This window comes from Vespa mandarinia, chromosome 8 (genome assembly GCF_050613455.1).
Source record: "Vespa mandarinia isolate Hongniang chromosome 8, ASM5061345v1, whole genome shotgun sequence".
Lineage (NCBI taxonomy): Eukaryota > Metazoa > Arthropoda > Insecta > Hymenoptera > Vespidae > Vespa > Vespa mandarinia.
The window spans coordinates 901,110-917,861 of NC_140817.1; the positions used below are offsets into that span (position 1 = coordinate 901,110).

Sequence of the window (16,752 nt, forward strand, 5' to 3'; positions counted from 1 at the left end):
GCTCGTTCTTCACGTAATTGGAATGTCCACATGAGGCTGTTAAGATTTCTGCTCCGTTACTTTCCACCAGGTAAGTTAATGATGTTCTTAGTGAAATATACATTGCTTTGTCCACTGATTCGTCGTTCTATCTATGAAATTCATCCGCCTCTACAAATTAAATCTATTTTATAGGTCTCGCCTTGGAATACAGGCAAGGTGGCGACGTCAAAACTAAAATGATCGACCTTTTGGATCTATCTATCGAGTAATTGAATTTTTCATTTTATCGTCATTGTACAGTCGCCTTTCGTAGTCAATAAAATCGACAAATCATTTAATCTTCCCTTTTTTGCTTTATATTTTTATTTCTTATACGTGTTCTAAAAATTAAAGACAGAAACAAATTTTTTTTACCGAAAGACGAAGAGAGAGAGAGAGAGAGAGAGAGAGAGGCGGGGGGGGAAGAGAAAATAAAAGATTTTGCTCAATGTAAGGTAGAATGTAAAATCGCAAGGCTTATTTTGCAGGACTGACATAAAAGCACTGGCAGAGAGCATAAAAGCAAGCGAGCCCGTAATAACCGAAAGTGTAATGGACCAGTTAGTGGAAACATTGCAGAAACTACAGGCCAAAGTGTGCAACGTAGACGTGAAGCGTTACTATAAACATAAGACCCTACGAACACACCTTCTTCCTTTAACCAACATAGCGTTCGATAAATTAGGTAAAAGGTACTATCGATTAAGGTTATTCGATATAAATATCGGTTTGTCCCTTGTACATTATTAACAATAATTAGTTATCGCGTATATAAATGATCTTATAAGATATTTATAAGATCTCATGATAATAAATGACAAATTTTTAACAGATGTTTGACAGGAAGCTACGACCGAACTTGTAAAGTTTGGGACATCGAAAGTGGAAAAGAGCTTCTTACTCTCGAAGGCCATAAAAACGTGGTCTATGCCGTTTCCTTTAACAACCCGATATCGTAAGTTTTATTTAACAAATTCCCGATCGATGACTGCGCTTTATTTATCCTTTTATCGGTTCAGAGACAAAATCGTGACCGGATCGTTCGATAAAACAGCGAGCATTTGGTGTTCACGTACCGGTCATTGTTTGCTCACTTTTTGGGGTCACGACGGTGAGGTGGTAGTGACGAAATTTTCACCAACGCAGAATAAAGTTGCGACGGGTTCTCTTGATGCTACTTCAAGAATATTTAATCTTACGACAGGTAAAATATTACACCTCTTGTCAAATTATAATGAGAAGATTTTTAAACGTATGACTTAGAGTAGGTCAAGTGGTTATCTTTTGAAAGAACCTTTCGTTTTTATCGAAAGAACGAGAATAAAGATAAGATCTGAATGGAGGCCAATTCGACAGGTCAAGAACTGGGCTTGCTGAAGGGCCACACGGCGGAAGTAATTGCGCTTCATTACAACGACGACGGGAATCAGATCATAACGGGCTCCTTCGATGGCACCGTCAACGTCTGGGACACGAGAACCTTCACGTGAGTTTAAATTTTATTTCTTCTCTATCCTCTCTCTTTCTCTCTAACTAATCAAGAGATACGATCGTACTCAATGAAATTCTATATAAATTCTTTCCTTATACATAGACGAGTTTGCGCTTTGATTGGGCATCGTTCGGAATTATCCAATTGTCTCTACAACTTCGATTACTCTCTGATAGCTTCCTCTTCGATGGATAAAACTGCAAAGATATGGGATACTAGGAAAAACGAATGTTTAGCTACGTTATTGGGCCACGACGACGAAGTTCTCGACTTGACTTTCGATAACAAGGGGAAGAAATTGGCCACAGCGAGCAGCGATACCACAGCCCGAATTTGGGATACGACTACGGATTTTCGACAGGTCTCGGTGATGCAGGGCCATCAAGAGGAAGTTTCAAAAGGTAATATTTAATTAAAAATCGACAAGTCAAGGGCTCATAAGATATTTTTTATTTAACTTGCTCTCCTTGAAATCGTTCGTCCGAAAAAAAGGTACACTTTTAGCTCGTCGACGTCGTCCAGTTTGTTTCAGTCCACGCGGCCACCATCTTTTGACCTCTTCTCTGGACAAAACGGCTCGTTTATGGTCTTTAGAATCCGGATATTGCGTGCAGAAACTCGAGGGCCATACCGACGATGTATTCAGCTGCGCCTTTTCATATACAGGCGATACAATCATCACGGCTAGCAAAGACAATACTTGCACTATTTGGAGATGACTGGATTGGTTCAAAGTGTGTCCATAGCTTATACTCGTTTTTCTGTTTACAGCTTATATTCTTTATTTTTATGTTATTTGAATCTTATACCAATTTGATTTTTAACTAACTATAATATCATAAAACACGAAAGATTCGCGAATAGAATTGCAGTCCCGTTAAATGATCACTATGTCATATATAATTATGCGAGGATCATAATTTTAATCTTAAGAAGTAGTTGAATTTCCGGTGAAAGTTATAAAGGTTTCTGTAAAGATTCGCTTGAAAACACAAGAAAGCAAATGTAAGTTTGAGACAGCGTAGAAATATTATCTATGTGTTTACGTAATTTGTTGTTTACACAAATACTTAATTAAATGCAAGGTATTAGACGTATTGAATATTTACAAGAAGGCACAATGAATATTCTTCATTATAATGTTTAAATACATACATGAATATAAAATATATGGTAATAATAGCACGAAAACTCTGTTGCGTTACGGATATTTTTTCTCAAGGAATTTTATTTTAGAACTTTGAAATTCACTTAGGAAAAAAATAGAAATGAAATAATTTATTTTTTTCAGAAGAGTGAAGAAAATCATGATCGTCGTTGTAGACGAATACATACACGTTCTTGGCCCCTCTCTAACGTAAAGTCGTCGGACTCTTACCGACCTATAAGCATTCGACGTCTTGGTGAGAGAGAGTCAGTCGTATACTCGAACTCTCGAACATCGTGTATCGTTTATACTATAGTCATTTCAAGAAAGGTACTACTCGTGGATAACCGGTTTTTATGAAACGTGGCACGACTTATTAGATCATGTGTAAAATAATGTGCGAAAATAATTATTGATTATCCTTACCAAGAGGAAAATTTTTCTACGATCGAGATAATATCAAAATTAAGATACATTTTTAACATGAAAGTATCTTTGTCAAAAAATATTTCAATGAGAACATAAATATTCAGAGTGTTGTAATTAAAATTAATTAGAAGAAAACTACATACGTCGTTCGTCTTTTGAACGATAACATGTAAAAAGATCTCTTTGACGAAGATTCAAGCGTGCTCGTTATCATTTAACACAGAAAGATGCTTGTACGAAAATGATGTGAATGTGTCAAAGTTATATCGTTCCAAAAGCAAACGATGCTTTGTATGAAAAAAGAAAAATACCATTTTCGTTTGTATTCTCACGTTTCAAATGAACACTTTGAACGCCGGGTAAATGCAAAATAATTAGCGGTGGTTTCTCATTGTCTCGTCTTGCGTCGTACAATTAAGGAAGGAGAGAATGTGTCCTCGTGGAAATTCAAGCTTTATCTATTCTTTTTTTAACGATCTTCCTTCCTCATCTTCTCTTCCCTCTTCTTATAATAATAAATAAGTTATACGTAAACTCTCGCTTAAAAATTGTTCATTATTCATTATAAGGTAAGTCATTTTCTACTCATAATATTTATACGAATAAATTTAACGAAATATTAGATACTCTTAAGTCATTAAGATGGAACCAATTTTAATCGAATGAAATTTATTGACAGCTGATTTGCTCTTAGAAATACCGTCGGAGGTATCAAAGTACGTCGATCATTCTACATTTTGGTCTTCCTCAAATACCAAGTCCCGAGAGGACGTTCCACCTACCCTTGAGAAATACGTTGAAATGTATCTCAAATATTTCCTCAAGATTATTATGATCTCGAGTGATATAACGTGTAACCATGGAACAAATTAATTGAGTGCACGTCGTTCTAACCCCACCGCTGGATTAAATATTACCTGCGTTAAGAGTCTTTCGTCGTATATTATATACCTTCGTGGATGCGACGAGAGACACGCGTGGAAATTGATTACGTAAGATTTTTCGTATACGCTCACTAAATTCTCCTGCCTGAAACTGACAGGGAGAGAGAATGAAATACGCGAGTGTCTCCCAGAAGTGCCTGAACGAGAAAGAATTTAAAGTGGTCGCTTCAAAAAGTCCTGCACTTTTTATCTTATCTCTCTAAAACTTTCTTTTTCCTCTCTCTCTCTCTCTCTCTCTCTCTCTCTCTCTCCATTTCTTAGTGTTTTACAATTTAACGAGATATCAAACGAGATAGAAGATTCGTGACAAATTGTTATCAGGAAGAAGCGTCGCTTATTATTATTTAAAAAATCAGATTTTCCTAAGATTATTTTTCGTCTTTTCTCTCTCTCTTTCTTTCCTTCTTAGTATTTCATAATTTAACGAGTGATCGAACGGTAGAATATTCGTGACAAATTGTTACCGAGAAGAACCGTCGCTTGTTATTATTTAAAAAACCGGATATTGCGCAAATACATAGCTCCAACATTAGTAAAGATGTACCAAAGTCTGAAATTAATGTCGGAAATAAATTGCACGCTTTGGACGAATCAAACAGAGTATTATTTATTTGCAATTTTCAAGGATTACAAATATATTTATGCAGATATATTATAACGTTAACGATGATCGGTTTTCTTGGTGAAAGTTTAACTTTCGTTCTATGCAAGATCCAGTTCCCGTATACTTCCTTCTCATCGCTCGGCTTTACATCGATTATTCCACCGACTGACCTTTCTTTTCTTGCTTCTATGTCAAGGCTAGTCGAGTACTATGCCAGCTAAAGCGGAAAGAAAATTTTATCGGCACAAACACGTAATATGAATTTTTTTTAAATATCGTAAGAGATAAGATTCCTCGCGTAAATTTCATTCGGCAACGAAACGTTAAAAATCGATGGAATTAAAAAAAAAAAAGAAAAAAGCCAAAAGAATTTCCTTGAGAAAGGAAGGAATAAAAAAGAAAAAAGGAAAAGAAAAACATAACAAAAAATAAAATAAAATAAAACAAAAAAAAAAAGAGAGTACTCGTAAGATCGTTAAAAAAGGAATAAATTCTATGTACGCAATCACGTGGAAACGCTAGAAAGGTTACTAATGGTGAAATCGTGTTGAACTTAAAGATGGTCCCCCGCTCGAGAGCCCTTACGCTCGATCTTCGGCACGTTCTCTCTGTCCGCTTTGGGAATCTCTCGACCGTTTATATATTTTTATTTTATCTTTTTCTTTTTTTCTTTTTTCTTTTATCACTTTAATGAGTCACGTTCGTACCGTTGTAAGTATTCTACATAAGCTGATAATTGTAGGCAATAACATTCATACGAATTATACAATATCATAGAATTATATTCGTAGAATTCGCGTAGACATTTTTAATAAATATTTTTGGTAAATAAACATTATCACTACGACGTGACGTTAACATTATCATACGCGATATCATAGTTGAAAAAAAAAAATATTTTGTTGTTTATTGGTAATTTAAAATATTTTCGCATAGAACAAGTCACTAACAACAGAAAAGTCTTTATCGATAAACCTTGACTCCTTTTTTTATTGTTTTCTTCGCTCTCTATTTGTCTCGATCGTCTACGTGACGAGAAGAGAGGTGTATTAACGATGTTATTTTCTTACGTAAGATTCTAACGCATATTCTCTTTTTTTTATTTATTTTTTTTTTTTATTACATTTTATTCGCAAAAAAGAGAAATCAATTGGTAATTAATCGTAAGTGTCTTCATATCCGATAAGAATAATTAAAAGATTTTCTTAGATGAGCAACCGTAAATTTTGACCTAGTATGCGAGCCTTGAATTTATCATTGAGATGGGGGTCGAAAAAATATCATGCACAGTGCATAATGATTTAACTGCGACGCCTATTATCCTTTTGCTTCGACAGCCATGAGCTCTATTACCGTTCATTCGCACCTATCAGCCATTGTCTTACGTCCCGAGAATGTTACCAATGCGTTTTCACGATCCCCTAACGCAATTTAACTTTGAACTAACTAATTGAATATAATTTAACAATTATATTCAAAGTGTGTATTTTAAGAGCGTTGAACGACTCCAAGATTATTCTAAGAGCGTTGAGCGAAGATCCAAACGATAACTCGAAGAATGTTACCAATCCTTCTAATAATTATTTCTGAAAATGATATTAGGAATTAAATCAAATACAGTCTTGATTTTCTTTTTTCTTGTTTTTTTCTTTTCTTTTAAACGAGTCGACTGTCAAATTTCCTTTTCCCTCAAAACAAGATTGATTCGATTATAATCGGTAAGAATCGTATTCGATGATCATTGGGTTTACTTCGCATGGTCCGCAAACACGCAACGGAGGTTGAAACAACTCGTTATCGATGAACGCGCCCGCGATTGGTAAACGCTTAGGCAAATAGCGGAAATTTCATGATTAACGGAGATAACGATGGATACGCACGATCGCTATTTCCTGGCTCTTTCCCAAAATTACGTATAGTCGCGGCGCGGTGGCTTCGTCAACGAGGACGAGATCGCACGATTATCGAAAACTATTCAGGCCTAAATAGATACGTCGGTTTAACATGTAATTAACGAGGGAATTAATAAAATGAATTTGTAGATTAATTAAAGCGATATTGACGTTGACGTTTTGTTTTAGATTGCCAAGATGACCACTGGTATCGACAACTTGGCTTTCGACACGGCCCACCATACCACGGTAAGCTGTTCCTCCATTTTTAATGATATAATAATAACGAAAGAGACAGATTAGGAGATCGTGCAAATGAATACTGGCTTACAACATCTTCCCTACGTGATTTGGAATGAAAAACGTTCGGGTAATGTCTTGAATATATTCCATGAGATTTCGTTTTGATAAAGAGTTGATGAAAATGGAAGAACGATAGAAAGAGAGAATTTCTTCCATGGTCCAAGCTTCCCAGAGTTATCGATCTGTAAGAAAAGAGAGACGATACGCGTGTCTTTCGGTTAGTCTCAGTTCACATATACTTATGCAAATTTTCAAGGCTGGGCGAATGCAAATTTTCGCAAACACAAACACCGCAGGGACAGGTAAAACGCCCTAGGATATCGCAGTTGTTTATTCCCACAGGATATCGCTCGGAAAGGATACACCGTAACACCGTTGCCGGAACTCTCCTAGCTTATCGCTCGCGACGCTACGAGCAACGACAAACTCTAGGGTGATGCGCGGAAGAGAAAAAAAGAAAAAGAAAAGAAAAAAGAGGCTATAGTAAAAACGTTATCCGAGAGTCTCTCTTTCTCTTCCCAACAAAATTTTAACGTCGTCTAAACTTTTAGAAAATATCCATCGTCTAAAGTTTTTGCTTCCCTCGATCTCGAATAATATAGCCTAGGAACGATAAGATCCTGGCAAGAGAAAATCATTTTAGATCTCGATCGATTAACCTTCAGGAATTTGCAAGCATATGCAAATAAACATATGTATGCATACAAGTACGTACGTACGTATGTAAGTATGTATGTACGTTCAATGCATATTCATTCGCAACGCGTTCGTAAATAAACGCGTTATGTCGAATCGATTGATTTCCCACGCTCGATTTCAACTGAAATCACTCGAATTCCCGAGTTGAAAATCCTAACGAGAATGAAGCGTACTAGATCCATCGATCAATCTCTTTTATTCCTACCGCACGAAGTAATCATATCCTTATTATGGGAAAGAGAGCAATTGAAAAGAGGCGGTCTATAAAAATAGTCGGAGACTGTGTCCTCGTTTGAAACGCATCGCAATCTCAATCATCCGACCTATCTGGACGAGAAGTGGAAATTTTTGAAGAATTCGCAAAATCCGTCCGTCGCACCATTTCTCTCGTTCTCTCTCTTTCTCTCTCTCTCTCTCTCTCTCTCTCTCTCTCTCTCTCTCTCTCTCTCTCTCTCTCTAACTGTCTATCCATCTTTCTCCATCTCCCTCTTTTCTTTTCCCGTTCACTTTTTTCCCGTCTATTGTTGTCATTATCGTCGGCATTATTCCTCGCGAGTGAGATAGTCTCATAGCAGTTCATTTGCGTGATGGTCGTTCGCGGTTAATGCCCGGAAGCTACGTTTGTGTCGTAATTACGAAGAGTAGCAGCCCGTACGTTTCACGAAGATGTCGAAGAGAAAATAATGGATGGAAAAGGAACGTTACGGAGAGAGGGTAACGGCCGGAACGGTTACGACTAGTTTAATGGATCTTGTCTACAAATTTTCGTGAATCGTCAAAAGAGACTCTTTGGATCATAAGATTTTTTTCTTCTTTAATTAGAAGTAGTGTATCTCGTCGCTGACAGATCAAATTAGGTTGGTTAAGTGTAGTAAACTCAAAGGCATAACTTTAAAAAAGAAAATAAAAAGCAAGAAAGAAAAAAAAGAACAAGAAAAAGATCAACTACGGTAGATTCGACGAGAGGGAAAAAAGAGAGAGGGAGAGAGAGAGAGAGAGAGAGAGAGCCGCCGCGTTCGTTAGCCGTGCATTCGATCGAATGAATTCGAGTGAGGAAGAGTGGAAGAGAGAGAAAGAAAGAGAGAGGAAGGGAGGGAGGGAAGTAGAATGAGAGGAACGAATAAATAATTGCTATCTCGGTTTACGAGATTCCGCTTGTCGGTCAAATGCCATTTCATTTGCATTAACGAACCGTACGATCTATGTACATATGTATGTACATCCGTACCTACTACATCCTCTTTATGCACCTATACAAAATCCACTTGTACGAAATTCACTTACTTGTTATTAACAAAAATAAAAGTTAACTATTGCTTTAGATATCGTGGAAGTAGTCTATCAAGGATGAATTTCTAAACGGACGACGAGACGATACTGAAAGAATAAGAAAACATAAAGAATTCATTGCGGACGAGATTCTTTGAAATGTGCAGAGGTAGGAGACGTTCATCGTATAATTCTCAGTCGGCGTTTAGCATAATGCACTTTAAACGATCGGAAATCGAATAATAAATCGATTGGTACACGTGTACAAGAAAAATACGTCTCGAGAGTGTAAGAAGTCAAGAAGACGTAGAAAAAAGAGAGAGAGAGAGAGAGCAACGTAAGCAATTATGATGGGCAAAGTTTCGATGACGAATGCGAAGAGCTCGGTTGCACATGGATGGAAACGTTCTTAGTTCTTTCTCGGTGAGGAGGAGCACACTATGCTGTCTCTCTCTCAAAGCGAAAAAAACGTGACGGTATGAAAGACCGCAGAAATATCGGGAAAGCCGGAAGCGCACGTACAAAGAGCTCTTTTGAGACTCGTTTTCATTTTGAATATGGCGCGTCGGAGTCACCGGTGGAAAGTCACGCTAAAATGTATTCCATTACACGAGCAACCAGCTGGATAAAGAGACCGCTTGATTTTTCTTTTTCTTTTTTTTTTTTTTTTTTTCCTCGTGTTGGATACCTTCGGATTTTCGCGATTTTTCAGAGGAAAAAAAGAAAAAAGAAAAGAAAGAAAGGAAAAAGAGCGGCAGAGATTGCGTGAGAAGCCGTAAAAAGCCAAAAAAAAAAAAAAAGAAAACGGACAAATTTAAAGACGGCACGATGAGAAAAAACACGAATATTTTCTATTTCGTTTGTGTAATAGTAATATCTCAACGAAGATATTATTATTTCTTTCTTTCTTTCTTCTTTTTTTTTTTTTTTTTTTTTTTTTTATAGAACGGAAAAGATTGAAGATAGTACGTGACGAGCAAGTAAGACGATGCGCAAACATTCGTCCCTGTAAGGCAATTGCTACGAGTAACAAAAAAAAAGTACGTGGGCGTTTTTAAAACCTTTAATAGATTGAATGGAGAATTATGGAAAACTTCCTCTTGGCATTGAGAATGGACCACCCGCGCGCGTAAGTACGCGCTTGTACGAAAAGATCGTGACACGCGTCAACACATGCCCGATTTATATGCTACATTCTCGGTACATTGTCGTCGCTCTTTTATCTTTCTTTTAAAATTCAAACTTTTTTGCTAACTTTTTTCTTTTCCTTTTTTTTTTTTCTTTTTGTACCAGCGTTATCAGATATTGTTGTTCTTTCTTCCATCGAATCGGATCGCCATTCGGTGATATCGATGGATTTATAAAAAACAAAAAGAAAAATATATTAGCTTTTGCGAGAGAGCGAGACAGAGAGAGAGAGAGAGAGAGAGAGAGGTAGTAGGTTAAAACGATCGATGGAAAAAGTTCAACGACTCACCACTTTGCTTTTTTACTCTTCGAAGCGCTTGAACATTGGATGAAAGCGAGATTTGTTTAGATCCAATCGATAATTCAAACTATACGAGTTTGGTTGAGGAATAAAAGGAAGGAAAAATAAAGAAAAAAAAAAAAAAGACAAAAAAAAAAAAGAAAAAGAAAAGAAGAAAAAAGAGAGAGAAAGAAAAGAAGAAGAAAAAAAGAGAAGAAAATATTTAAAGCCACCGTCAATGGGTCCTTTATCATTGGGGATTCTCGTCCACGAACGAACGAGTTCAAGCGCCAAACATTATTCGCCATCTTTTCGAGGCGGACTCGGCCGGACGGCAGCAGCCACTTCAAAAGAGGAAGCCATGAATCTTTATTAAATCCACGAAATTTATGTCGTAGCGGTCGCGTGGCTCGGGCAATGCGCGATATACCATTCCCTCCTTACTCGTATGTACCTAAGTATTTATTTACCTTCTCCCTCTCGATATATAACTTCCCCCTTTCCCTTTCCCGTCTTCCCCTAACTTCTCCTTATGCCGCTGTTGCCGCCTTCTCTCTGGACATTTGCTCCCGGCGACATTGTGAATCTCCAGCTTTCCAACTGGGACACGCGCCGATCCATTGTCGGTTTAATGCTCATACGTTGATCTCACCCCTATCTCATCTCCACTACCACAATTTTCCTTTCATTTGACACCATATATATATATATATATATATATATATACATATATACGTATATACGTAAATACATAGGAGTCTTTCTCCCTGATAGAATTTCTGTCGAAGACACACGATAGCCCGACCGACCGGCCGGCCGACCGATCGACCGACCGACCAACCGTTCGAATCGACGAAACGTTCAATTTTATATGACAAAAACAAACTTCTCTTTTTATTGTCTACATTCAAAGGGTCTACATTGTTCTCATTTGATCCTCGATAATAGAAAGTGATAGTTATACGATCACTGGAGAGGAAAAGAATATAAAGGAAAGAAAAGAAAAGCAATAAAAAAAATTAATAGAAACTAATCTATGATGATAAAGATTTGATAGTTACTCGTAACGCTTTAACTATTTATTTCGATCCTCGAGAATAATATTTTATTCGGTAAAGAAGAATAAACAGAATAGTCTAGCGACAATCGCGCGTGGGATTTAGGTCAGGAAGTAAGTATTTAAAAAAGTAGATCTTACGTGTTAGAAGCGCATTCGTTTGTCTGTCGGCGCGGAATGTGTTTCCACTCTCAACTTCCTCCTATCTTTTTGACCGTAAAGGAGGAGGTGGAAGAGATAGTCTTAAAGACCAATGGACTCTCTTTTACTCTTTCTCTCTCTCTCTCTCTCTCTCTCTCTCTCTTTAATTGTAGAAACGGCAGAGTGTTATCGTTAGCGCCCAGACTCTCATCTCATTTAAGAATATCAAATGTACTTTGCGATTATTTCTTTGACAAATGTCCTCGTTTTCTTCGTGCATCTGCATACTAGAAAGTCTCCTCTTCTTCTCTCGCTTCATTGCCATTTTCGCTGTCACGTCGTGTTTTTGTATTAGGTTTGACGTCACGAATAGGCAGATTCTTTTGTAATCTTCTAAAGGTCACATTTCTTGCACATAGCTATTAAGGAGCTATTAAGATAAGTTGATCGATGAAATTAAAACTAAAATAAGTCATCTTATTGGCTTTGTCTATCATCTTTATTTTCTCTGAATTGATCTGTTCTCTGTTTGTTTTTTTCTTCTTTTTTTTTTTTTCCTTAACATTCAGATAAAAAATAGGATTTAGAAGATAATCACGCTACTCTTTCTCTCTCTCTCTCTCTCTCTCTCTCTCTCTCTCTCTCTTTCTCTTTCTCGTATATATTATATTTCCGTCGACTTTGTAAATATTTATTACTTTTGTTCCCTTTTTTATTCATGAGCATTTTATTTGATCGTTTTAACTTAGAGACGTAGGTATATGGGATCTAAACGTTAACACGAAAATATCGCGCTCGTTGGATTTGAATAAAAGTCCTATATGAGAATGGAACGCGAGCAGTAATAAACTTTTTGCGTCTCGCGTCATTTTAAACGGTCCGCCGTGCATGCTTTAATATCGTGGCTTAACAAAAACGTAATAACTGAGACTCGACGAGTTTACTGAAAAATAGAAAAAAAAAGAAAAAAAAAAATTTTATCGAGACTATTAATTAAATTCATGTTCGCGTATCATCTAACAATCTCTTCTTTTTTCTTTTCTTTTTTTGTATTTACAAAGCGAGATAAAATTGCATCTTATCTTATTTGAATAAGAGATTTCTTGTGAACTGATGTTTCGTAATATATCTATATTTTTAAATTGATTTATTTCTGCAGATTTTTGTTTCACTTTTAACCTTTTCGAATATAGTGAGGGAAATATTTTTCTGTTATCGCAAATATCTGCTGTTTTATTATCTCATGACTTATGGCTTCAGATTGATCTACATACGTACTTATGTACATCAGAATTTCTCTATATTATAGTTTCACAAGTGATTTCTCTGCGTAATACAAATTGTATCTACTTTATGGTAAGTCAAATATTTATTTTTATGGATATATGACAATTGTATAAGATCTTTGTAATAAATTTCGAGTATCCTCTATATTTCACATCGACGAGTATTATACGTCAATATTATATTTAAAAAAGAAATAAACGTTGGACAATTGCATATCAAATATTTTTATATCATGTAAATTCACATTTTTATATTTCGCACGAAACAAAATGTCAAAAAAATATATATATTGTATATCTCTTTATCGAGACGAACTATTTCGAAAATTTTTTTCTTTGACACGTAGGTATATACATACATACATACATACATACATACATACATGCATACATACATATATATATATACGTATTATTGATAAACAAAGAATTTGCTTGAAACTCACGTTCAGATACGAATGAATTAAAATGTATTTCCAAATGAATGTATTACGTTTCTTGAAAGATTATCGCTATGTATATATATATATATATATATATATAAGGCGAAAAAGAGAAAGAAAAAAGAAAAGGAAAAGAAGTATCTACTGAAAAGGATACAAATTCCTATATTTTTTCTAATCCGCTTTGAGAACAGCACAATGTAGTATCGCTACGGATTATAAAGAGAACTCTATAATTCGACACCGTTACCAATGTAACGTGGAACGAACGATATCCGATATCGCGTATCGATATCGGTCCAATGTCGTTCACTGACAACCGACACTAAAACCAGTACCACCAATGAAACATCCTTACGAATAAATCCACCTCCTATCGTCCGAGAATATATATCCAAGCGTCCAATCGTCTCATAGTCGATTAATCAAAGAATAAATCATTATTGATCGAACGTGGCAAGGATCGAAAATGTAAACAAAAGCTAGATCACGCGGATACACACGTAGTAGATATATATATCGCCCTTGGGAGCGTTCGTTCGAATGGAACGACGATGTATCGATGTTTCTCCTCATCATTCGATCGGACATTGACGTGAATATGTACGTACGTATGTATCAACCAACATATATATATAGTATGAAATTATTATCGTCGACACCTCGCGAATAGTTGTTCGTGCGGAAATTTCATCGACGCGGAATATATTTGAACGCGGCCTTTTAATCGTTAAAGCAAGAGATACGATATATTACATTTTGCTCTAATACTGAAAAAGCGTTGAATACCAAATAGACAGATAGGTAGATAGATAGGTAGGTAGGCAATGTAACGTAACGTAATGTAACGTAACGTAATGTTAAGTATCGGACATGACCGTGAACAAGGGCTGATCGAGTTGCAATCAAGTAGAAATCAATCGATGAAATCTTATCGTAATCGGCGCATGGAAATATCGCTTTCCGGTATTTCGTTGAAGCAACAGCTAGCGGTGGTGGTTTATAGCGGTATTCGTTGTGTAGTCGTCGGTTTGGTGGGGTTGCTCGGTGAATTAGGGGTAGCGCGTGAACGAGGGAGAGAGAGAGAGGAGAGTGAGAAAGGTAGGGAGAAGGACAGGAATAGAATAGTCGAGCGGTGGGGAGTCGGAAGAGAGAGAGTGGGAGAGAGAGAGAGAGCGGAAAGATGGTAGAGAGAGGGGTGGAGCGAAAGAAAGAAGGACAAAGAGGGCAATACGCGACGAGAACGGGATGGAGAATGTCTACAGTAGTAACGGCTGCGTATACGAGGTTTTAACTCGCGGGGAAAAGTACGAGAGAGAGAGAAAGAGAGAGAGAGAGAGAGAGCACGAGCTTTCGTACTCTCAGTCGCGTGTGACACGCGGCCTCAGCTGCCACGGTTGGAAGCTGTCCGGCACGTTTTTCGCTTCCTCAAAGGCGTACGGACACCGAGAGAACGCCAAAAGGAATTAAATAATAAAGAAAGTGAAATATAATTAACGCGTTTAATATCGAAAGATCATTAACCTTCGACGCGATAAGTTTTTTTGTAAAAATAATCAGTGTCTTGTTGTTAATGGATCTTTCGACGATCGTTCACGATCGAACTATTCAAAGGAAAAAGTTATTCGAGTTTGAGGAAATAGGAAATTTCGTCACAAGAGAGGGGAAGGAGGGTAGAAAAGAAGAAATTAGAATCGAAGGAAGTAGAAAAGTTTTCTTCGAATCGTTAAGAAAAGTCGAGAAAGCAGGATAAATCCGTTTCAAATAGATTTTAATCGCGAGCTAAGGGTTATCAAAGTTTTCACACCGGTCTTTAAGCGGGCTACGCGAGAAGAAGAAGAAAAAAAAGAAGAAGAAAGAAAGAAAGAAAGAGGAGACGGTGCAAAGAAGAAATCAAGAGAAATCGCGGGGAGTTTCGTTCGAAGGGAATCGAGTTCTTGCGGACAATGATATTCGTTATCGGACTTCGAAGGGAATAAGTTTTCTCGAAGGGAAAAAAAAAGAAGAAGAGAAGGAAGAGAAACGGGAATGATTCGCGCGTGTCCAAGAAGAAAAATGTCGTTTGTCGAAACTTGACTCTTTCCTTTTCGCCTATGATATCTATCCAACGGCCAACTTTTCTTATGCCTCTTTCTAGCGAGAAGGAAGAACTTTACTAAAGATTTCGTCGTCGAGACCTCTCGAAGTACGATAACGCGATGAAGGGAAACGCAATTTCGAAGGAGAGAAGTTGGAGGATGAATCGCGGAGAATGAGTTTGCGTTTGGCGCCAAGTGTCGCGCGTCTAACCTTTGCTAAACCGTTGACGAGTACGACGAGTGCAAGGAGGACGGAGAGAACGAGAAGAAAATTGTCGTCTGGTTGAAACGTTCCAGCTGGTGTTGCTGCTCCTGCTGCTGCTGCCGCTGGAAACTCGTTATCGTGTTCCAAGTGAAAAGCGAAAGGGTGTCGATTACTAAAACTTTGACGAATGTGAGAGAAGAAAATGATGTTCTGTCTTTACATCTACTTTCGTCAATTCTAACGCCATCGTTATATTCTTCGGAATATAATATTTCTCTGTCGAAAACTGACGGGTGTCTTTGAAGAAAACAAGAGAGAGAGAGAGAGAGAGAGAGAGAGAGAGAGAGAGAGAGAGAGAGGAAGTTGATAATCAAGAGAAATTAGAACGAAAGTCTGAACGATCATGCGAGACAAATTCGCATTTGGTGTAAGTCGATGGATCGTTTTTTTTCTTCGAAGAAGAGAATCTAAAATGTGGAATGAGAATGACGCGTAAGACACAGCGAGGATCTTTTAATTGAAAATCTCTTAAAGAATTCATCGGAGAAATTATTCATCAACGATCTTCATATTCGTAGCTATTTTAAATCGCGTCGATCGATGATTCGATAGTAGGAACGACGATATCGGCGCTAGTTGCTCTTAGTTTTAATTAAGAAAACGTGAGAATAGCAGCATCTTGTAGATGCTTTAAATTCTTCAAATAGTTTCTATTTATGCAATTCAAATATACGTATAGTAGATGTGCTCTCGTTCGACGAACTCACGTGCCCTTTTAGATTGCGATCGTTAAACGTTCGCTCAATGAGACTAATTCTTCCTCTTAAAAACGGCATTAAAATGGAAAAGAAAGATGTTTTCACTTCCAACGAGTGAATAATTTTGTCGCGAGGAGTTTTCTAATTTTGGATCTACGCGGAATGGCCGAGGCGTTGCCGAAATTAAAAATCGGTCGACTCGCGCGATGTTTCTCTTTTCGTCAACGTTGCAATCCCTCGAGAAAAACATTAATTTTTCCAGGAATTTTAATTGCTTCCTAAAGATTTTTATCGATCAATCAAATAATGCAATTACATTTGGACATAGACGTTTTTTATAACATACGAAAAAAAGAAAGATCATATAAATTGATCGATGTTCGTTAATTAGCTCGACGAGATTCATACGTATAGATTCGAGATAATTGAACGTAGTCGATAAAGACGGATAACATAGTTAAATTCAAAGTTTCGACAATAATTCATACTCGACATTATGATAGAAATGCAATAAGG

At 37.0% G+C, this 16,752-nt stretch overlaps 2 protein-coding genes and 1 long non-coding RNA gene across 11 annotated transcripts in view; 2 read left to right on the plus strand and 1 right to left on the minus strand.

The window, feature by feature from the left end:
• LOC118446461 (uncharacterized) lies at nucleotides 1-2,910 on the plus strand. The gene is made up of 9 exons (XM_085658941.1): nucleotides 1-70; nucleotides 175-247; nucleotides 510-713; nucleotides 854-976; nucleotides 1,041-1,225; nucleotides 1,378-1,507; nucleotides 1,616-1,914; nucleotides 2,036-2,247; nucleotides 2,805-2,910. Exons 1-8 carry the CDS (start codon nucleotides 31-33, stop codon nucleotides 2,230-2,232), a joined length of 1,251 nt encoding a protein of 416 aa, XP_085515067.1. The 5' UTR covers nucleotides 1-30; the 3' UTR covers nucleotides 2,233-2,247; nucleotides 2,805-2,910.
• Oatp26F (Organic anion transporting polypeptide 26F) overlaps nucleotides 2,889-16,752 on the plus strand; it is a 26,799-nt gene continuing 12,935 nt past the window's right edge. Inside the window, exons 1-2 of one of the 9 annotated variants that reach the window (XM_035876971.2) lie at nucleotides 2,889-2,990; nucleotides 6,719-6,778. In XM_035876971.2, coding sequence (XP_035732864.1) covers nucleotides 6,728-6,778 — 51 coding nt within the window. In that variant the 5' untranslated portion in view covers nucleotides 2,889-2,990; nucleotides 6,719-6,727. Of the gene's footprint in view, nucleotides 2,991-3,517; nucleotides 3,659-3,940; nucleotides 4,082-6,718; nucleotides 6,779-8,211; nucleotides 8,389-12,681; nucleotides 12,823-13,785; nucleotides 13,807-14,414; nucleotides 15,906-16,752 lie in introns of those variants that run through there. The other 8 variants (XM_035876963.2, XM_085658936.1, XM_035877027.2 and 5 more) reach the window with 8 other exon arrangements.
• On the minus strand, nucleotides 4,582-8,019 carry LOC118446513 (uncharacterized). Its single transcript, XR_014982470.1, has 3 exons — nucleotides 6,104-8,019; nucleotides 5,139-6,072; nucleotides 4,582-4,854 (listed from the first exon to the last, which is right to left on the minus strand). It is a non-coding gene; the product is annotated as an uncharacterized LOC118446513 (long non-coding RNA).